The sequence below is a fragment of the Gopherus evgoodei genome, chromosome 1, assembly GCF_007399415.2.
Source record: "Gopherus evgoodei ecotype Sinaloan lineage chromosome 1, rGopEvg1_v1.p, whole genome shotgun sequence".
NCBI classification, from domain to species: domain Eukaryota; kingdom Metazoa; phylum Chordata; order Testudines; family Testudinidae; genus Gopherus; species Gopherus evgoodei.
This window is the reverse complement of record NC_044322.1, coordinates 238862958-238885809: the sequence shown is the minus strand read 5'-3', so window position 1 is coordinate 238885809 and position 22852 is coordinate 238862958. Positions and strand designations below refer to the sequence as shown.

Here is a 22852-nt window from a genome sequence, read left to right as displayed (position 1 = left end):
CAACAGCTGAAGACCTGAAACGTGCAGCATTTCCTCATGAGAATAGCAAACAAACACACAGGTGAGCGTAAAAGTCAGACAGAGGGCATGTAGGTGTTCCAGCTGCTAAGCCCAGTTTCCTAACCCTCTGTGGAATCCACACCTACTTCGGTGTTCCCTTCCCTCTCAAGGGAACAGACTGAGCCTTGAAGGCATTCTTACACTCCTCTTCACAGGATGAAGTTCAAACCTGACCACTAGGATCACAGCTCAGACAGGGGTTTGTGTGGGCGCAGGTAGAAATCTATTTCAAATATTTAAAACCAACAACAAATAGTATGATTTTCCTCCGGTACCCCCGTGTTGCCCTCCTGTCTGGCCTCAGGGGACTATGCCAGAGTATTGCTTACCACATTTCCAGCTAAGAATGAAAGAGGAAGGCTGAGTAAAATTATTAGTTTACATTTGCTTCTGCTTGTTTTTAAGTTAGGAAAAAGCGTCAACATTTTTAACCAGAAACTGGTTCAAATGGTAACTTGGAAGAGATAATTTGCCTGCTCACTTTCTGATGGAATGGCTAACTTGCTTTTTCATTCTGCGAGTCATCTGGCCCTTGCCTACAGTACCATGCTAAAAACTATTTTAACTTCCTACAGCACTTTGTCTCCACACACAGGTGTACTCCAGACCATTCAAAATCTCGCATCTGAAAGCTCAGATCAGCGCTTAGGCACTGAAATGCCTATTTGATACAAAAAAAGGTGAATAGATGGACACAGCCTTATTGGAGATTTAGATGTCCTATTAATGTGCCATTAATCCATAATGCTTTTGGATCCCACACAATTATTATGCTTGGAAAGGGTACTAGTTTTCTTTATCTTGGAATAAGAGGAAGGGTTGTGTTGGCAATTCTGCAATGGCATCCCTATGTGAAACATTTCTCTGTCAACATACTGAACCCAAACCCAGCACATATAGTTCTAATCACATCAGACTCCCTGAAACTAAAACCACTGAGGTTAGAACTGAGCAATCAGGAAAGGTCAGCATCTGATTTAGCTGAATTATTTCAGGTTTGGGAGTGTGGACCTATGATGCAATGGGTTAACACAGAAAGTTTGAAGGCCTAGGTTCAAATCTTACTTAAGAACAAAAGTGAACATGGATTTGACTGGGCAGGAGGTGGGATGGGAAAATTAATTCTAGTCCTTAGTAGATGTCTGTCTAGTACAATATCATACAACTTGGCACAACTGCCATTCTGCTCCAGTGTAGCCCAGGACAGAAATAACAGAGGATCAGGCCAGATTTGAGCTGCTCAGCAGGTCAGGATCGCAGTTTACTGGCAGAGTTCCATAGGGAAACTTGTAAGGCATCCACCAGCAATATGCCTGGCCCTGGACAGTGCTTTTAATCTCTCCATTTCAGGGGTGTACGTTATTTTTCATAAATCATGTTGAAGCCGGCACTAGCACTTCCAGGAGCATCTCAGAGACAGAAATACAGCAACAAATTAGGTTTAGGAGGGATTAAACAAACCTCAATTATATATCAAAATATACTGGTGGAGATGCCAGTGGTTTTAATTATTTTTCTTTTTTCTAAGGAAAGAAAGAAAATTAAAAACAAAAACAAAAACAAACCTGCCAGTCCTACTGAGACCTTGGAAGCCTTTGCTGGGCAGGTTTGAGGTGATAAAAAAACTGCAGAAGGTGGCTTAGGACAGTTACGTAGGAGAAAACGTCAGTGTAATATGAAGATACTGGGCCAAATTCTGCTGTTGGTTACCCTAGGGGTAAACTGGCATCATTGCAATTCTTCTGGGTAAATATCTGATGTGACTGTCAGCAGAATTTGGGACATTGTATTCTAATTACTAATTACAAAAGAAGAACAAATCATTACGTTCTTTTAAAATCTAGTAAAAAGTCACAAACCAAAAACAATTAACAATCAGTCGAGCAGGGAGTGCCGTTACCCTATGGGAATGAAGAGGTGGTCTTCTAGAAGTTCCTTTAGCTCTTAATGCCCCCTGCAAATGCAAAGGGTCCAGAGAGGTGAAGAGAAGAGGTGTTCAGGTGCCAGATAGGCCCTCTCTTTTTACAGAACTAGTCTGTATCAATTCATTTTTTTGGTGATACGTCCCCCGCTCAGACTTCATTGTGGATAAAACTGTGCTAGTACAAGACCTTTGAACCACTTAAATCCCACTTAAGCCCTGTTTTGAGGATGTAAGTGGAACTTGAGTGGTGCATAAGCCTTGTGCTACTCCTCTGCATAGGGGTGAATTTCATCCTATATGAGGATTCCGCTGTATGTTTCTGGTAAATATTTACCTGACTAAGGTATTACACATTGATCAATGGATTTCCCCCCACTAAAGGCTCCTTTCCCAAATGTAACTTATGCTCTCTCCCCTTCCACTGCTCTCTCAGAGTACTGGCAAATGTGCACATTGGCTTTCCTTGCAAAAGGCATTGCCTACAGCAGGAAAAGAAAATTGTTATTTATGATAGCATTTTGCACATTTTTCTGGGTGCTTAATGAAGCCTGAACTTCAGTGAAGCAGAGAGAGTGCTTATTGTTGAATTTTTTTCAAGATCACTGCACAGCAAACAGAAACTGAATAAGCAATTAAGTTAACTGGCTTTAAACTCATATTGTCCAAGGATTAAGCTAATTAAGGCCATACTTGTAGGGATTCATTGTAGCTCCAAACAATCTGCTTGCTATTTTGTAGTTGTTGTGGTCTGAAAACGAATCCTGGGTGTTTTCTTGCTGTTAATGATGACACGCTACAAATACAGGATCTTCTAGTTATTATTTAATATTTCTGTTATGTCAAAGATCCTGATCAACACTTGGACCTTGGTTAGCTGCCATACAAACATATGCTAAGGCATGTTCCCTGTACTGAAGGATTTCCAATCTCTTAAATTCAAGAGCATTGTTAAAATAACTAGTAATTTATACATATGTCTTCATTGGGTTTTTTTTGTTTTTTTTTAAAAGAACAACTCCTGCTTTAAGTCTGATCCCTTAAAATGGGGACTCTGTGAAAACAGCATCTCACTACAGGACTGTTTGTATCAGAACATGGGTTCTCAAGCCTGCTGGTTGCAGAAGGAGAGGAAGCAAAAAAAAAAAAGAAAAAAAAGAAAAACAAATCTGTTGTAACATGGGGCTGCAGTATGGAAAAGGCTGAGAAGCATTGCCCTAGAAAAATCATCATGGATATACAGTGTGTGTTAACAGCAGGTTTATTCCACAACCAGGGCTGAAAATGAGTTGGCCACAAACAAGTAAATGCAAACCATTTTCCACGTTCATTACATGCTGTATCATATGAGTTGCACCATTTGCTAATGTTGAACTCAGCTGAGCTAGTGATCAGCAGGTTTCAAAACTGCTGATGCCAATTAATTTTCATTTCATGATGTTAACCCATTATAGGAGGAAATGCATGCAGTGTTGTAGTCATGTTGGTCCAAGGATATTAGAGACAAGATGGGTGAGATAATATCTTTTATTGGACCAACTTCTTTTCGTGAGAGGGAGAAGCTTGAAGCTTGTCTCTGTATAGTAGGAAAGGCAGTCTTATGGTTAAGGAATTAGGACTGAGACTCAGGCTACGTCTACATGCCCCCATCCTCCAGGTCAGACTACAGGGGTGTGAATTGAAGCATGCCCCAGTGTGCTGTGCTGTAACTTGCCCGTGTGGACACTGCTGGTGCAAACTAGGTGTTCTGAGTATATTTTTGTGTGATTCACTCAGATACAATGGTGATGGGATGCCATATAAATGGACAGAAGCAGTTGGTTAAAGATGTCCCACATTAAGTTTTCCTAAAATCTTAAAGCTGGCTCAGGAGCCTGTAATGAAGAGACTAAAAGAAATCGGCAAAGTGAAGGAACCTCAGAGTTTCACATTAAGTGCCCTTGATGGAAAAATGTAAATTACTAAGTGATGACAACAATGGAATTAGTAAGGAAAAGCAGCAGCAGCAGCAGCAACAGTTAATTTACATTTTGCATCTGTTAGTCAAAAAAATACTTCTAGCAAGATCTGTATGTCTGCAGGTTTTTCCCGTTCAACCAAAGGCAGATGAAGGTTTCCTGGGGCCCTGGCCCAGAGCAAGTGGGAGGCCCCTCTCCATCCCTTCTGCCTGCAGCCCCGCCTCCATTCCACTCCTGCCTGTGGGCCTGCCCCAGTCCCACCCCTTTCCGCCCCTTTCCCAGGGCCCGCCCCTGTTCCACACAAGGTCCCCCCCCCAGACTCTCCCCCCACTGCAGCCCCGCAACTCCTCTTGCTCCTTTCTGCCACGCCCACCACACCACGGCCCCAAGACCGGAGAAGCTCTGTCTCCATGCCATGTCCCCAGGGCCACAGAGGGGAGTGAGAGCTCCATCTCTTCCAGGGTTGGAACGGGGGTCCGGGTGCTGGGGCTGCCCCCCCCCACCCGTGATTCTGAGGGGGAAAAGGGTTGGGGCGCTGGGGCTTCTCCCTCACGGCTTGCCTGGCGCTTCTGCTGGAGAGGGGGATCAAGTATGGGGGCATCCCCTGCCACCCCATGGCTTTTGCCAGGGTCAGGGGCTGCCCCTTCTACTGGTACTTTTCTGTAACTAAGAAACTAATACTCATGGACACAATTAGAGCCTGATTCTGTAGCCCTTAATATGGCAAAATTCCCATTCATTTCAATGAGCATTTTGAGAAAGGATTGCAGGATCGATACCTTAATCTGCAGATGAGCCTCTATAATAACCTTCCAAATTAAGGGGGGCATCTAAATCAGATGCATTTAGAACAGGACTAAAACCAAAAAAGATACATTGATTCTGAGTAAAACAGAGCAACAAACACATTCCCTTCATTACTGATTCCCAAATTAACTCTTCAAATATACTAATTCGTAACCGAAATGCTTCTTTCCTTATAAAGTGAGATCTTCAGATGGAAGGCAATATTGAATGCAAAATAAAAGTTACAACAACAACAATAATAATAATAACCATTAAGAATAGGAAAAATGAATTTAAAATTGTAAACAACATGAAGGACAACATGCTCTTCCATAAATAGAAATTAAAGCTCTGTGATTCATATTATAGAAGAGCTAAAATACCCAAAATAAGCTTCCATGAATGTCTCAACAACACTTTTAAGGTTAGCCTTTCCCAGCAATTACCAGAAAAAACAGAAAGATTTATAATGTAACAGTCACCAACCTCAGAACACTTTTTTCTCCAGTGCCTACCATTTAGAGCTATAACCATTTCCACTGACCAGATTTTCTCCACAGAGTACAAAACAAAATACAGGTGATTCACACTTCAGTGATTCCTTGATCTCTATTAGCTTCCCTTCATTCATCATCAGCAGTCATACTGATTGCAAGAGTTCACCAATTATCTCTTGAAGCACCAGACAGGAGCTAAATAATCACAAATCACCCTCTTCCTCAAAACAAGCATCATACTGTATTGTTGTAATCTGTCTTTAGGGCCTAAATACCTAAGGCATCAAACAGGAAAAAACTTGTTTCTCCCCCATTTCATACTATGATGAACCAAAACTTCTGTGACTGGAGCAATTTCTCTGTCCCAGGAATCCTTTGGACTTGTAGTGATGTACCTGCTACAGCAATAGATTAGGAACAAATTGACATGTCCAGTCAAAGCACTGGCCAGAGGATACAAAGGTCCACCTCAGACCACTGGAAATGAAAAATGTTCATATTTTCAGGCCAGCTCCCTGTCTGATCACATGGCAGGGAGAAGAATGGTTCAGATATCACTTTAGGAAGGGTAGCCAAAACTCGTGTCTTTACACTTTTTAATTTGATTTTAAAATATATTAAGTTTTGGCAAATTACAAACAGGTCAGCTGTAATATCTAGTACTAATCAATTCTTCTTAGTAACAGTAGATATATTTTTACTTTGTCAAATTCTAATATCAATTATGAAAGCTAAGAGGATAAAACTAATCCAAATCAATTTAATATTTTTTTTATTAATTTAAATGTTTAACAGCACTTTAATCACATATATCAGACCAAAAGGGATGTGGATTGAAAAAGTTGTGAGCAAATAAAAGGAGGATTTTAAAATGGGGAAAAAACCATCACCTTCTTAAATACAGTTTTGTTAATGGCATCCTAAATATAAATGTTCACTATCAACGCCCTTTCAGAAACCCAGGCACATGGGTAAACCAAATGCAGGTGAACAAGTTCTGACTGTTGAAGCAATGCCTTCATTTTCCTGTTAGCACCCAAAATATCTCATTATTTGTAGGAACATTTAAAAGTCCATTGATAAATCTTTCAATCATGACCATCAGCTTTATACAAATAAATCCAGTCCTCCTTCTCTTCCTTTGTGCCAGAGCCTGCATAGCAGAAAAATGAGGCTTGATTTCTCTCTCAAGTTTTACACTGGTGTAACTACATTGGCTTCAGTGGAGTGACATTCTATTTAAACCAGGGTGAGAGAAGATCTAGACTCATGGGTTTCAAGTATTACTATGAATTACTGTTTTCCTATCATGGCTATTAAATCTATTACCTCCACACCTAATTGTGTGATGAAGAGAGACTTCCTTTTAAAAAATCGTTGTCCCTATTTTTAATGACTAATTCCACACCTGCCAAACTGTCCTTGTCTGACACAATCCTGCAGGGCTATTTCTGTCTGGTCACGTGGTACAAACTGTGCCAGTCTGTGCTTTGCCTAGCACTAGTCAACTTTGCTGTGACTCCCCTGTGTCTAACCACACAATTAGAGTGAGGTAGGCTTTCCAGACCGTGGCAGTACCAATGAGATGCAATGGAAAGTCTTTTGAAATTGCTTGTGTATCCTTAAAAACAGTTCTCCCTTCTTTTTGTTGATGAGTAATGGGGAAGTATTGGAACCCCAAAATAATAATACTGTTTAGTACTATATATATCCCGTTACACATTCCAAATGCTATGCAAACATTCACTTACTAATAGAGATGGGCATCTCCTGCAAAACAATTTTCATGAATATTTCCTCACATTTTTAAATTATCCTCCCTCTGGCTTCATACGTTCACCTTTTCTATTATTTCCTGGGAACATGTTAGCAGTCGAGTTTTATTTGCACAAATGTTTGCAGAAATTGAATTGTAAAGGTGAATGGATGAGTTTGCTGGAAATGGGTATTGCTCATCTAGTCGAGGAACAGAAACAATACCATGTGACTCATCTGACCAATGACAAAGCATGCAGGAAATAATCAATATAAAATATATGAACTGTTTTTTTAATTCTCACAGTATCCCTGTGAGGTATGTAAGTAAGTCTCTTTATCTTCATTTTACAGATAGGAGGATTAAGACAGGCCAGATTCTTATCTTAGTTCTAGTACTATAAACCCATTGGCCTACTCTGGATTTAACCCAGTGTAACTGAGATAAATACCAGGCCCAGAAAGGTTATAGGAGTTGCCCAATGACACACAGCAAATTAGTGGAGAACTTGGATTAAAATGCAGGGCTCCCTAACCTGTGCTTATTCCACTACATCACACTGATGCTTATGCTTCAGCTAGAATGACTGCAATTGCTGCCATTCATAGACTTGACTAGAGACATTAAAACCTAGACTGGACGTAGCACTAGAAATGACAATGTAAAAAAACTCCTGTATCGGCCCCTAGAGAATAGTTACCTAATAGATCTTCTCTGGCTTAAAATTCTATGACTTGTGATTACAATCGGCAATAGAAATGATTTAAAAACAAATAGATTCATTCAAATTAAAGTTCACTTTATAAAAACAGAGTAATAGAATATTACCTTGGCAGGTTCGTTCATCTGTTAGTAGTTTATAGCCCTTCTGGCAGCTGCATTCAAAGCTACCAACAGTATTTCGGCAGAAATGGTCACAGCCACCATTGTTTACCAAACACTCATCAATGTCTGTAAGGAATGGATGGGAAAAGATTAGTTTACTTTCTAGAATAATGACAGGAATATGGGAGCTTGTCCAGTTCCCAGCTAGACAACTGTCTGATTAGAAATAGTACGTATGCAGTGTTGTTGTAGCTGTGTTGGTCCCAGGATATTAGAGATACAAAGTGGGTGAGATAATATCTTTTATTGGACCAACTTCTTTTGGTGAGAGAGAGACAAGCTTTTGAGTTACACAGACCTCAAGAAGTGCTCTGTGTAAGCTCCAAATCTTGTCTCTCTCACCAGCAGAAGTTGGTCCAATAAAAGATATTACATTACCTACCTTGCTTTAAAAATAATATCACCAATACATTCCCTCCTCCCATCCTTATTGGCAATGCTAATAGAGGTGAAGGATTGAATGGTCTTGAAGACTGAACTACTTCTGTCTCGTAGAGATGGTACCTTTAGATCAATCTGGCTGAGGTACTTTGGTGGAAATAGGCAGGGATGCATATGCTTCTGCTGCCCAGACATACCTTCTCCTGTGGATACACAGAAGACTTTAGTCTCCATAGCTGTTGGTTTAGAACCTTTGTTAGGAACTAAATTCACATGAAAAATTGAAAAAATGATTAAAAAATATGAGAGAGACAAGATGAGTGAAGTAATATCTTGTACTGGACAAACCTCCATTTGTGGAAGGGACAAGTTTTCAGGTTTACACAGAGCTCTTACACAGAGTTGGTTCAATAACCTCACTGACCTTGTCTCTCTAATATCCTGGGACCAACATGGCTACAACCACACTTAAGAAAATATATGATTTTTACCTCTGGTGTAAATACAGGGTCCACTGAATACCATTAGTCCCTGTGCCTACCTTTCCTAATTCACTGTTAATGCAGAGAAGACTTTGAATTAGTGCATGTTGCTGTTTGTCGCTTGCTTATGTATGCAATATTCTCATTAACTCCATTTGGGAGTCATGTGCATATATGAAGTGCAGAATCAAGTGTGTCACTTAAAATAATTACCCAAGTGTTATGAAGGGCTCTGTCAGAACAGATCAGCTTCCTTTGTCAAGCTGGAAGCTCTACTTCCCTGCCCCAACTTTTCTAAGAAAAGCTTTCTCCCTTCTCCATCCCGTTAAGCCTTGCATAACAGAACTATCATACTTCCCTGAACCTCCATTGCAATATCTGCCATTCTAGCTGTCCTCTCCCAGATTAAGGACTGTGGGTTCACAACTCATTAGAAAACAGCTAATTGTTAAAGGGAACAAAAGAGCTAACTATATGCCTTTCTTTGAGATTGTATACAATAGGCGAGGTAACATGTTATACACACACACACACACACACACAGAGCAGCATATTCTTCTGTGAAGGAAACAAGACCTGACATGATCTTGGAGAGTGATTTTCCCAGTGATCCAGGAAGCCTCTTACCAGCAAAGCTTGGAAACTTTTAGGAATATCAATTGGCCATTTAAAAAACAAATCCTGCTAAGAGCAAGTCTAGGTGTTAAAAGAATGATTGCATAGAAATGGAAATCTGCCAAAGATATGAATAGGGCTGTTGAGTGAGCTGGTGCAGTTAGAAAGAATTACTTTGATATATAGGAGAGAGAGGAAGATTTTGAGGTGATTATTTTTAAGAAATGCTTGGTTAAATTATTATTAATACCTGTAATAAGCAAACAAGTAAATGAATCTTTAAAAAGACATATAATTACCGTGAAAATGTAGGGTGGTACATATAAGTAGTTATGCCTATTACTGTGTAATATTTCTGGATATATACAGCAACAAAATATGACAGCAGAAGAATAACTGTGTTAGAACTTAAACCTGGATCATGTACAGTATATAATTTTAGATAGATAGATAGATATAGATATAGATATAAACTTTTAATCACTGGGAGCCAGATTCTCTTACTCTTTCTCTTAGTAGTACCTTTCTCCAGGTGTAGTCCCACTGGAGACAACAGAGTGAGGTACTATTCAGTGTGAGTAAAGGAGGCAGATGCTTGCACTGCATTTACAGTTAGAGGAGTTCTCTCATTTGATACTTACATGACAAATACAAAGGAGGAAGACATTGTGATCCAGTGAGTTAATACCAAAAATTCTGGGTGTAAGGGTGAACCTTACTGTGAGCTCGATTCTTAAACACTGTTATTAACGTGGAGTAGTACCTTACATTGCAAGTTGTCCTACTGATTTCAATGGGACTATTCATAGAATAATATACTACTCAATGGGAGAAATGGCAGAATCAATCCTTATGTGATTTTTGGAAGGCGAGTTGAATTCTTTGTGCGTAGGCAACACACCTATAAAACTGAGTTAACAGAAGAAACCTTACTTGCATGTTACAGGCAAGCTGAGCTTTCCAGGTTGAATCAGTGTAAAAAACAATTGGAGTGAGTTCTTTGGCTATACATTTTCAAACTTGAGTGCCTGAAGTCAGGTGTCTAAAACAGTAGCTTTAGGCTTCCAAATCTGAAAATGTTGGCCTTAACAAAGAGAAACCCTGACTGCACTTCAGAATATCATGACCCTAAAGACTAGAGACAGATCCCATTTGATGTCAAATTGTGGCTAAAACAGTCCCGTCTCAATAAAATCAGCACCAATACATCACAAGTCCTATTGACTTATTTCCTCTGCAAGTGCTTCCAGTCTTATTAATGATTCTTTCCAATCCCATTCTGCAGAGTTGCGATTGCTTTACAGATCTCATGATGAAAGACCATCACTGTTCAAGACCAGGAGATCCCAACCATCAAGCTTTTCTAGGGCATATATAACTACAGATTATAAAAATCTCCAAGAGGAGTTAAAAATCTTAGCCAAAAAGGAATTCCTGATTATATGTTAACTATAACATGCCATGTGCTGTACACATAGTAGTTACCCATCACGAAGAAGGTATCTCTTACTCATGGTACGCACACTGTGATATCTGAGCTGCTACATTGCCTATATTCTGAGCATATGTTCTCTGAATAGGAAATCACTGCTGAGTCTCAGACAACATGTGGGTAACTGTGGTGAAGGACTGACTGATGACCATTGTATTTCACCATGTTCAATACCAAATTCTAGTAGCATTTAGCTTTCCTCTCAGGGTCTGTGAAGACGATATGGGATCTAAATAAAACTTTCCTGAATCAGAGGGTAAGATCTTAAGCTAGTGTAAATCAATGGAGCGTCCGATGAAGTGGGCTGTAGCCCACAAAAGCTTATGCTCAAATAAATTTGTTAGTCTCTAAGGTGCCACAAGTACTCCTGTTCTTTTTGAGGATACAGACTAACACGGCTGCTACACTGAAACCTGTCATTAAAAATACAGCTTTCCAAATTTATACCAGCAGAGAATCTGGAACAGGGTTTGTCCAAAGAAGAGAGAGTCCAAAGAAGGAGAACGTCTCCCCTATTCCTCACATGACTTTGGTACTTTTTAGTCCTTTTAGTTGAAATACTGGCTGTGGGGGTGAGTTTTCGTGCAGCCTTTCAAAACCAGGACCTTCAAAACACAATGGAGGTCAAAACTGTTAACTGCAAAAACATTCTAAAAAGCATAAATAGTGCCATGTCTCTGCTTTCACTGTATTTCTTTCCATGGGCATAACAAGATTGACAAGGTATATAAAAATTATTTCACTCTATGGAGAGCAGAGCATTGCTGCATTTCACTTGAAAGTGAACAGTATCCAACCATATCATGTCTGACTGGTTCATATAAATTGCACCAAGCCTATATCTCCACTATTTTTCTTTCCACAGCTATAAATAACTCTTGTTATGAGGCATGTGAAAATAACAAATGGTCCTGTTTGTGTGAAAGGGTGAAGGCCCCATTTATCTTTAAACTGATTGGTGCCCAACCTCAGTGTGTCCAAGTGGTTGATGTGAATTGCACCAGGGTTCTAAAAAAATTTCTATCCTTCGCTGAATCTTCTATATTCACATAAATCATGGAAGGAAAAAAATGGTGGGAATTGATCATTGAATACTCGACATTTAGGAAAATTCCTGCACTTGTTACTCAGTCACACATTCCAGTGAAGTTAATGGAGCTTTGCCTGAATGAGGACTATTAAACTGCATTTGATTTTAGCGTGTATCATTTTCAGGTGGTAACAGAGATTACATTCAAGAGGTTTCAGTTCTCTCCCTTTTTCTCTTTCCACAGCCTTCTGTTCTGCAGTATACCAAGGAATGTGAAAATGCAGAAATGTGCACTCTTCCACAGGGGTGGGTCTTAAAATGCCTTGAAAACTGAAGTGTTTGGAGATTGCTTTGCTCAGACAACCTGCCATTCATTTCAAATATGCAGGCTAAGGTGTGTGATGGGTTTACAATGTATTAATAATGAAACCCCGAAGGCGCTTTTTTTATTGCAGTAAGTCAGCATTATTAAGAGATCCTTTACTCATCCACGTGACTGACACACCACAAACGCTTAATTATAAACACTGAGGAATATGTAGCAAGGTAGAAACGGAAAATACACTACAGATAAAAACCACTACGGCACTAGAACGTACTAGTCAAAGGAATATCAGTTCATACTTATTATTTTGTGGAAGGAGGGGCATAGGCAACAGCTACTGCACTCAAGTGTCTAAATAAGTCTCATTAACTCCCGAAGTGTCTCATTTCTCTCTCAATAATTTTTATAAAATTAAGATAAAATAAAATTTAAAAATGTGGTTAATACAAAGGTAGAAAAATCACCTTGAATGATATCATTATACTTTAGGAGAAATAAATTTAACGATTAGATTCAGATATGGGCATGGATCAAAACTCCTGCATCCAAACAACCCAAACCATTGCAAGATTTTGGACCCAGAATCAAATTTTACAAGCTGCCCCCTATTTCTGTCTTGGGGAACAAACCAAAACCCTGTTTCTTTGGAACACCCTTAAAGTGGGGAAAATTCAGGATTCAGACTTTGCAGCTCAGGCCTATCTCAAACTACATTTTTAAATTGTGGCTCAGACCCTGCAATTCTTCTGCTAGTGCAGAGCCTACAGCCTTTTGCACTCCCCTCCCAAAATCAGTTAATGAAGGTTCAAGGGTCTGTATATGTGATCCAAATGCAGGATCAGGGTCTTAATCTTTTGCGAATGACCCACTATTTTGGTGAATGAATCCAAGTACAATTTTTAAAATGCTGCTTTTTTGTAAACATTTTGTAAAGCTTCATCTATTCTTTATAATCCTTCCAAACTAATTTTAGATGAACGGCATAGGGAGAGGAAATATGATTCTGAAATGTAGAATTGCTTTATACATAGGATTGTCCTCAATTGTCTTAGGAACTTAAACTGGGAGTTGGGTGGAGGGGATAGTTTTAAAAAAAGCTACAGAAAACACAAATGTCTTGTGATAAGTTGCATGGCTTCAAATTGACCAGAGGGAACGGCCAGTCATTTGTTGTTTGTCTTTTCATGTTTTTGTGAAGGTGAATGGAGATGACTGGTGCTGTGTGACTAAGATCTGCTCAGCATAATTCATGTAGGTTTGCAAATGTTTGGAATGCCCTGGTTTGGATCAGATTTGTGTAAGTGTGGGTTTACACAGCCAAAATTTTGCTTTGCTATATGCTGGAGAATAAGTTAAAAAGTACAGTTTTTTTGGATATCACAGAATTTAAAACTTTACATAAACTGGTTAAACGGCCCTGAAAGGGCAATCAATGTGCAATCACCACTTCTCTCTTAGACAGATACCTGACAACAACAATTCACAAAGCAAGCTTGTATGCTGGAAGTGAGTCTCTTCGTTTCAATGGCTGGACAAATATTTGAACTGCATGTGTCTGTCTAACCTTTATAGTTTTAAAATGCTATCACACCCAGAAAACAATGAACTCCAAGACCAAGCTCAAATGGTTACAAAAACTTCACACCCTGTGTTACATTGATTAATGACAGATTATCAGGACTAATAAGGCCAATATTAGAATATCCATGATGGGACAGGGGAGGCAGAGGGATAGGAGGGGGAGTGGCAGAAGGTACTGATACTCAGTCACAGGAGGAGGGAATCAACCAGCTTCAGGCTGGAAAGGAGGGTCGCAGGGGTTCCTACTGGATTCCGGGTCCATTCCAGCCCCTCATAAGACTCAGATTTTAAGGTCAGAAGGGACCATCGTGATCATCTAGTGTGACCCCTTGCACATTGCAGGCCACAGAAACTCACTCACTCCTGAAATAGACCCCTAATCCTCAAATCATGGTTTAAAGACTTCAAGTTACAGAGAATTCACCATTTACACTAGCTCTTTGCTCCTAGGTCCTGCAGCATCTGCTCCAGCCCCTCTGGGTCCTGCTCTTGCCTCTCCTCCTCCCTGCGTCCTGCGACATCCACTCTCTCACCTCTCTCTCACCCCTTCAGCCCCCTGGTATGCATGAGTTTATATGGAGGTGGAGCCCTCATAATATTTCCATTGCAGGGGTGTTACCTCACACTTTCACTGCCCCTGTCCTGGATAATTACATCTAATTTGTCCAGGGAGTGGACTATCTTACTAATTTTTCCTAACAGTTTCTCTTTTTTCCCATGTCACTGTTGTACCATCTCTCTGTGTCAGGCCACATCTACACTATGATGGCATAGCTCTGATGCCATAGTTATATGCTGCTGTAATCCCATGGTATAGATGCAGACAGCAATGGAATGAGTTTTTCTCTCACTGCAGGGACTCCCCCTCCCTGAGTGATGGTAGCTAGGTCAACAGAAGCATTCTTCCATCGACCTAGCTGCAGCTATACCACAGCTATGGCAGTTAGGCATGTGGAGTTTTTCACGCCCCTCAGTGCTGTAGCTATGTCAACCTAAGTTTTAAGTATCGACCAGATCTTGCTCTCCTGCCTTTAAAAGTTGCCAGTCATTTGAAAATCTTGTTACTACAATTGCCCTTGCTGATATAGATATTAGTCTTCCATAATTCCCAACATTCAAAGAGGCTAAAACGGGACAGGTCCTGCCCCCATGGGAGATGAGAAGCTCGTGTGAGTGTGTGGGGCGGTGTTGAGTGCTGCCCCTGGTGGTGGGAGGAGGTCCTGGAGGGGTAAGGTGGGATGGAGGGAAGATCACGGATGGAGGGAAGACCATGAGAGGGGAGTTCCAGAGTGACCCTATCCACACTCACCATGGAGTGGCAGCTCATGTGGCACCTATCCCACAGGGCTGGCTGGGCTTGGCTCCCCACTCCAGGTGTTGCGGCCTGGCCCCAGTGCATGGAATTGCAGTGCTGCTCAGGTTTGGCCTGGCTCCCCTGACAGGATGGAAGGGTTTATGGGTTAAAGCGGGACAATCCTGCGAAACATGGAACTGTTGGGAGCTCTGGTTTGCTGATGCATTCTCTACTGAGTTGCTCCCACTGAGTTATGATAATACTTAGCTCTTACATAGCATTTTCCATCAGTAGGCCTCCAAGTGCTTTAGAAAGGAGGCCAATAGCATTATCCCATTTTACAGATTGGGAAACTGAGGCACAGACCACTGATGTGACTTGCTCAAGATCACCCAGCAGACTAGGGAATAGAACCCAGGGCTCCAAACCCATGTACTATCCACTAGGCTACACTGCTTAGGCAGTACTTCTGTCACTGGTGCAGAAGGCACAGCTGTGCATTGCACACTTATGTAGAATATACATCAGTAAATAAACATGCATGCAAAATATGATGAGAGTGGCCAGTATTCACGGTATTAAAACTATATGTCAAATAATAGAACTATATTTAATATACGTATCATCTGACAATATATCTGAAATATATTTAACGTGTAGGAATTAATGTAAATATATCAACAGCACTGTTCATATTCCATGGGCTATTTTAAATATCAGGAAAATTGGCTAGTTCTGTAATATTTCAAATAGTGTATGTCCAATACATTTTATTAGCTCTACAGGGCCAATTTCTGTCCTCAGCCCCAGTGTTGCAATCCACTAGCTTCGATGGAGTTGCAATGGAATCTAAGTCTGAATTTAGGCTATGCTATTCCCGAAAAACCTCAGGACATTTGTGGTCTAGTGGATTGCACGGAATCAGGTGTTATAGTCCCAGATTTGCTACTGACTTCTATTAAGAATTTGGGTAAGTCACTCAACATCTCGCTGCTTGAATTACCCCATATGCAAAATGGAATAACAATACCTGCCTCTTTAAGCTCAAGAGAGAAACAGTGGTATATAAGGAAAAAATATTGTATTTTTCCATATGGGTTTCATATGAATTTTACTGATATAATAACCAATGTTTTCCTCTTTCCCACCTCAATCTTTATGCAATCTCATTACAAGCAACAATACTTTAGCAAAACAGATTCCCCCCCCCCTTATTCATCAAAGAATATTACTTTTGAGTCTACTCATTTTAAAGTTGATATTGCACAGTTTAATTTGGATGGTATTTTCTTCACTTCCTATCCCAAAGTACTAGTTGTTTAGTGCGATTGCATGCTGTTCAGCAGCTGCAGTGTTTTACCTTGAGGGGGCTGCATTTTGGAGGTGGGTTAAGATCGATACGATCATATTCTGCCTTCAGATACATGCATGCAGGTTCTATTGCTGCACATGTAAGTGTGAATTCAGAATATAGCTCATGGCCTGTAAATTGCTTTACATCTCTCAGGAGGAAATAATGCCTGAATGCTTATATAGTGTCTCCGACATCTGATGATAACAAAGGTCAGCATGCTACAAATTTCAATGCATTAAAACTTCATAACATTCCTGTGAGTTGGGTAAATATTATTATGGTAATTTTTTTACAGATGGGAAAACCAAGATGGGAAGAAGATGATGAGTGACTTGCCTAGCATCATACATGAAGTACAAAACAGCCAGAAAAAGAAATAGTCAAGCACATAACCCAGCTTCCTTTATTCCCTTCCTTTAGCCACATCACTATCTTTTTCCTCCCAAGGAGCTAATTAAGTATAATATATGATAATCATTAGCCACCAAGTAGCAACTTAAAAAGTTTTCTATTTAATTAGTTTTATGGGTTTGGTTGTTCAGTAAGGTATTTCCTTAATTACCAAAATTAAAACTAGATCGGTCAGACAAGGCTGGACCGAATAAAAGTTAAATCCTTCTCTCTTTGAAAACATGGTGCCCACAAAGCACACAGCTTTGTGCAAATGTTCTCAGAGCATGGAAAGGTTGAGGCAGGTTTCAACAAATTTCTCTCATGTCACTTTCTCCCTTTTCTTCTGGAAATCTTTGCAATTTCCAGAAGAAACATGTCTTCAAATACAGATGGTAATCTGTCACACATAGATTTAAATGTCAGCTCTTTACCTTCAGGACATATCCACTCTGACATTATCCACCAATCAATCAATAAAAAAGCCTGCCAGGCTGCCAAGAGATCAATCACCTTGTAAAACAAACATTATGTCCTATTATTTTCTTATTACAGTTAATTCAATTTATAGAGCACAAAAAGCATCGGAAGTGGAAAACTTAAGAGACATTGTCAACATAGTTTAGGCCCTGAATTCTAATTTTTTGAAGGGAGGGATTTACTAAGCCTAATATGAAAAGACAGGATTTTCATTATAAAATTTATTTGAATACATTTAATTTTTTTTAATAACTTAAAAACATGTCAGTGCAGTGTTGTCAACTCAAACTACAGCACTGTTTTTGAGACCTGACAACCACCAAAGTAAAATGGACCGGAAAGAGAGTGAAATTAACCCAGAGAGGTTTAATGTCCAACTTGGACATGGTGAGTGAAATACAAACAACAAACAGTATAAATGTTGGAAAGTTATAAATGTCTAAAATCTCAATGTTATTGATAACACTTGGAGAGGATAACACTTGATAACATAAGAGAGGAGGGATGGGCCAGTGGTTAGGTACTAGTTCCCCCTCTGTAAAATGGGGCTAATTGCACTTCCCTATATTACAGTGGTGTTAGGATGGGTACTTTACGAACTGGGAAGTGCTCTGATGGAATAGTAAGTAGACAGGCAGACTTGCATGGCAATATTAACTTGTACAGGGCTAATATTGCTAACCTTACTATTTACTTTTCAGAGGTACTCGTGTGGCCCTCAATACCACATTATCTCAGTACTTCAGTCTTTGATGTATTTGCATTTCACAGATGGGGAACTTAAACAGAGAGAAACTAAGTGAGTTGTCTGAGGTCACACAGGCAGTCTGTAGTAGAGGAGGGAATTGAACCTGGTGCTAAATTAGTGTCCTAACCATTGGCCCATCCTTTATCTTATCTCTAGTAAGCGAGATTGCTCATGGCTTGCACTAAGCACCATGCACGCTTATTGGATCAGACCTTCAGTTTTTACTAAGCGCAAACTCGAGCAAAACTCTCACTCAAGTCCATGAGAGTTTTGCCTGGGTCAGACCTTAGTGAAAACAAATGGCAGATTTTGCAATTCGCTGCCCCTGCATGGGTCCCAGTGAAATTAATGGACCTCTGTCCAGACGACCACAGAATCTGCATGCAGTGAACTGCAGAACTGAGGTCTGAGTAAACATCTCAGGGTTTAGCTCATTATTTTTTACCTTGACAGAATCCCTTTAATTTGGGCTATTTCACTCTTTCTTGAACTGCGATCTGCTGAAGAACGGTGTATATTTATGTTGAACAAATGTAGTTACAAAGCTCTGTCTGGAAACGGTGCTACGATTTTTGTTTGGTTTCATTAAATAAGTTTGAAACTAAAACTGAAGCTTTTCTGAAAAATAAAAAAGACTTTGTACCATACTGCAGTTCTAAGGCCAAAATCTGCACTCACCTGCCTACACCCTCAGCAATCCCACTGAAATCATGCTGGCTGCAACATCCCCTTTACTATGATCATACTGACAACTGGGGCTGCAGTTTGTTTCCTGGCTACTCCTAGTGCAGAGGAACAGTACAAAGCAGAAAACAACTGTACACCAGTTCAAATCACTCAGAGATGATAATGAATCAATCAATAAATAAATGGATAAAGAAACAATTTCACCCGAAGCCCTTTCATATCTCTTAGTTTAACCTTCCAGGTTCCAATCCTGTTTCTACTGAAGCCAGCCACTTCAGTGGGAGCAGAATCCAGCCACATATAAAAAGTAGCTGTTTTATGGCAATAAAATAAAAGAATAAAAAAATTACTTTTCATTCTTGAATATCATTGACCATGAATAGCTTGCTGCCTTAACCAAACCTCAAACTACAGAATGTGTGGCATATCTTTACATAATATATTGTGGTTGCTGACCCTCAGGTCATTTTATATTGTTGGAGGAATGTGAAGTCTTTTTAACAACTAAAAGGCAAAATATGACCCTCTCAAGCAATAATTTAAAGGATCTAGTATTTTAAAATGAGACAAATGCAAAGACAAATAACAACCGCAAGCTTCCTTGGAAGAGGAATATTGCCAGTTCATAATAACCGAAAATGTAATACAAATACTTACTGTGTGATATGACTGAATAGTTGAAAGTTACAAGTTAGATGACATCTGACCTGAATGTTCCATTGTTTATTGGAAGGTAATTTGGCACACTACATTTGTCTTTTATAGAAGACTATACCATGAAGACAAATGGATGGAATATCTTCAATTAAAAAATAAAGGTCTGACCATCAAAAACCAAGGGAAGGGGCAATAGAATCCACACAAGTGTTCAGAAACTAGATCAGCTGATAGGGTCATTGTTAAACTTTTGGGGTCCCCAGTCAGTTTATGCTCCCAGGTAGTCCATTAGAGATTTTGCCAGTGTCAGCACTATCAACAAACTACTTCTCAACTCCAGCCGTCCTTGCCCCTCCCATCCACTCTGCTCTCAAGTTCTGCACTTTGCCTACCTTTTCAGCTTACCAACATTTCCCTTTGTTTTCTGAATCCTGCCAGTTTATCACGTCACCTCTGCTTGTTGAGCTTCCCACTTATGACAAACATCCACTTCACCAGCAGCTGAAAAAAGTATCAGCCACAATTTCATCTCCCTCTTAGAAAGTTTGGGCCAAATTCTGCTCTTGGTTATCCCAATGCAACACCACTGTCAGCAGAATTCGGCCCAGCCTGTTCCTGTCCAAATCCCTTGATCTGATAATTAGGATATCCCCCTGCAATTTAGCCACTTACTTGCCTCTCAGATTCAAGGACTATTCCTTATAAATTTAAACTCCACCTCACTAACCTGACACCTTGTTCATATTTCTCCTTTTGCTAATATTAACGTGAACATTTTTTACACTCTGACTTCTGTGGACTCCTTTTTATTCCACCCTCACTTCCACTTTCTACTACTGAAACTATTGTATAACTCCATTTTTCCCACATCCATTGCTCATCTAGAAACATTCTCAGTTTTTGTGTCCCTCTAGAACCCTCACTATAATGGATGAACTTGTGCTCTCAGAGCAAAAGACAAAATGATGGTGCACCAAAATCTTGTCTATCATACAGTCTGTAAATGCAATGTAGTGCTTCCCTTCTATCTGCAAAAACAGGTATTGATTATTTTGTAATCTACAAAAGCACTGGTAATCATTGTTCATTCTTTCAACTCTATCAGATTCTTTCAACTGATTCCTTCTCTGTTCTTCCCATCACCTAGTGCAGAGAGTTTGCCATATTGGTCTATGCCAAAAATACATCCACATATGATGGCACCATGGCAGTCAACAACATTGCATTTACTATCATTGACTCTCCTCAAATCCCCAAATTTCCAGCATCTTTGCGTCACCATATCTGACCTTACTAACATTATCTGCTCCTCAAAGAAAATCAAACAAACCTTCTTGTGTCCTTACCATCTCACCTCACCATGTCTCAAACTCTTTTGTCAGTCTGCCTCTATCAGACTACACAGGGTGGTCATCACACTACTCTCCAAGAAACCCACCTTTGACTCCCATCAGCAACTACCATCCCACATTCAATTTCCCTTTCTCCTCAAAATACTGGAGAAAAACATTCTCTTCTTCTCTTCCAACCACAGCATCCTTGATTCATTCTGATTGGTCTTCCAACCTCACAGGTGTCTTCAGGGTGGTTAGTGACTCCCAGGTGATCATAGCTCCCTCTCATAACATTATCCACAACCTCCATGAAGCATTTGACATTACTGACCCCACCAGTCTCCTCAGTTGTCCTGCAGATGTCACTAGCTCTCTCCTCACTTTATTATAGACCTAATTGCTTTTTACATCTAGAGGTCACTATGCCTTGGATGGTAAGGCCCACCCAGACTGTCAAACATAGAAGCCTAAAGCTAGGTTTCTAATCCATATTTAACTCCTAGGTAAGTGACCTGATTTTCTAGATCTACTTTTGAAAATTTTGACCTCAACCACTTGACCTCCAACATTTTGCTCTGGTCTCAGCTCTACACATGTCTCTAGATACCTCTTCCCACTTGGGCAACTAACAACTTGAACTTACCACTTTTATGCCAGAGTGACTCAGTTTCTCATCTCCTTCACATCCTTAACTAACCCTGCCCTTCCCTTTTTCTCATATATGTAGTCTGGCTCTGTACCAAGACAAATACTTGGTAACTAAAATAACATCAGCTGTATCTCCAGCTTATCAACAGCCTCTTTCAACTCTGACCTTCCTTTCAGATTCATAGACTTGGAGTACCCTTTGAAGGCAAGTGTTCCTTTGCATCTCTCATTACTACACTCGAAACCCACATATGTTAATATCTCAACACACTGCTGAATCCCTCATATAAGCATTTGTCATGCAGTGCCTTGAATATTACAAGTCTCTCTTCTATATCTTGAAAAAAAAAATCACCTAACTTGTGTTTCAAGAACCTCATATCTACACTCAGTCACCCTAAAAGACTTTCATTCTCACCCTAAAAGACTTTTGTTTCCAATTCAGAGTTGTTCTCCTCATTCTCAAAGTCCTTCCTGGCTACACCCAACCTATTTCCATTGTCTTATTTTACCCTTTTGCTGCCATTGCTTCCCAGTTCTGATCACCAAGAACTCCTCTATTCTCCTCTGTCCTATGTTGGGGGTGGATCCTGGGTGGCAGCTGTAGAATCTATCCAGAGAGTTTGCCAACTTCCTTCATCTTTTCTACTCAACTTAAAAATGAAACTCAATCTCTACATCATCTCTTCTGCTTTTGACCACGAAGCTGTCACCTGATTCCTCAAATTGGTATGCTGCTCTCCAACTCCTTTAGTTACTTAACAGCACTGAAAATGGGCAGGAATGATCTTTCATTGCATAACAGGTTTCTAAGGAAAGCATTTTGCTAAAATTTTATAGTCTAGCCATTATGAACTATATTGGTTGCCAATCGTGATAGTTTATATGATACTGTAAAAGTATGCTCTCTTTTTCTCCTTCTATAAGTGCTGGGCTAGTCATTCAAGTAGGCACCTTTTCATTACTGTACCTTTTCAGATTAATCTCTTGTTAATTCATTTATTCAAATTCTCGTTTCTTTATGTTTCTGCACTCTGGATCCTCTTGAAGAATGAATTAGTGCTCTTCTAATGTGAATTTATAAAGCAAACCCATTCCTCTTTACATCCTCTGTTCTGTTGCCTACAGTTCATGAATATAAAACTGAATTTAAGATGGTGTTTTGCCATTAAAACGAAAGTCAGTTTTGAGTCACAAAGTTTATATCCAGATTTCAAGCCCTCTCCACTCCCCCAAAATAGAAAGTTGTTCAAATCTGGGTTTTGGTTCAGCCACAAAATCGCTGTTACAAGATTAAACCAGACTCTTTAATACAGTTCCTTGTCAAACATGGACAGGTCCAAAGTCTTTATGGTTACGATTCTTGAATATAATAGTATAGATGTCAGTTGTCTCTCTTGTGAATTTTACGATGTTTTTTTTTTGCTAGTGTTTATACATATTTTACTATTCCATTTGCTTTATTTATTAATTTCTTTTGTATTTTTAAAA

General features: G+C 39.7%; 1 protein-coding gene across 13 annotated transcripts in view; it reads right to left on the bottom strand.

The window, feature by feature from the left end:
* The window catches only part of SCUBE1 (signal peptide, CUB domain and EGF like domain containing 1), a 310551-nt gene that overhangs the window by 88293 nt on the left and 199406 nt on the right, over positions 1 to 22852 (bottom strand). For all 13 annotated transcript variants that reach the window (XM_030540072.1, XM_030540079.1, XM_030540087.1 and 10 more), the window contains one exon: positions 7807 to 7929. In XM_030540072.1, the coding sequence (XP_030395932.1) occupies positions 7807 to 7929 (123 nt within the window). The remainder of the gene's footprint in view (positions 1 to 7806; positions 7930 to 22852) is intronic.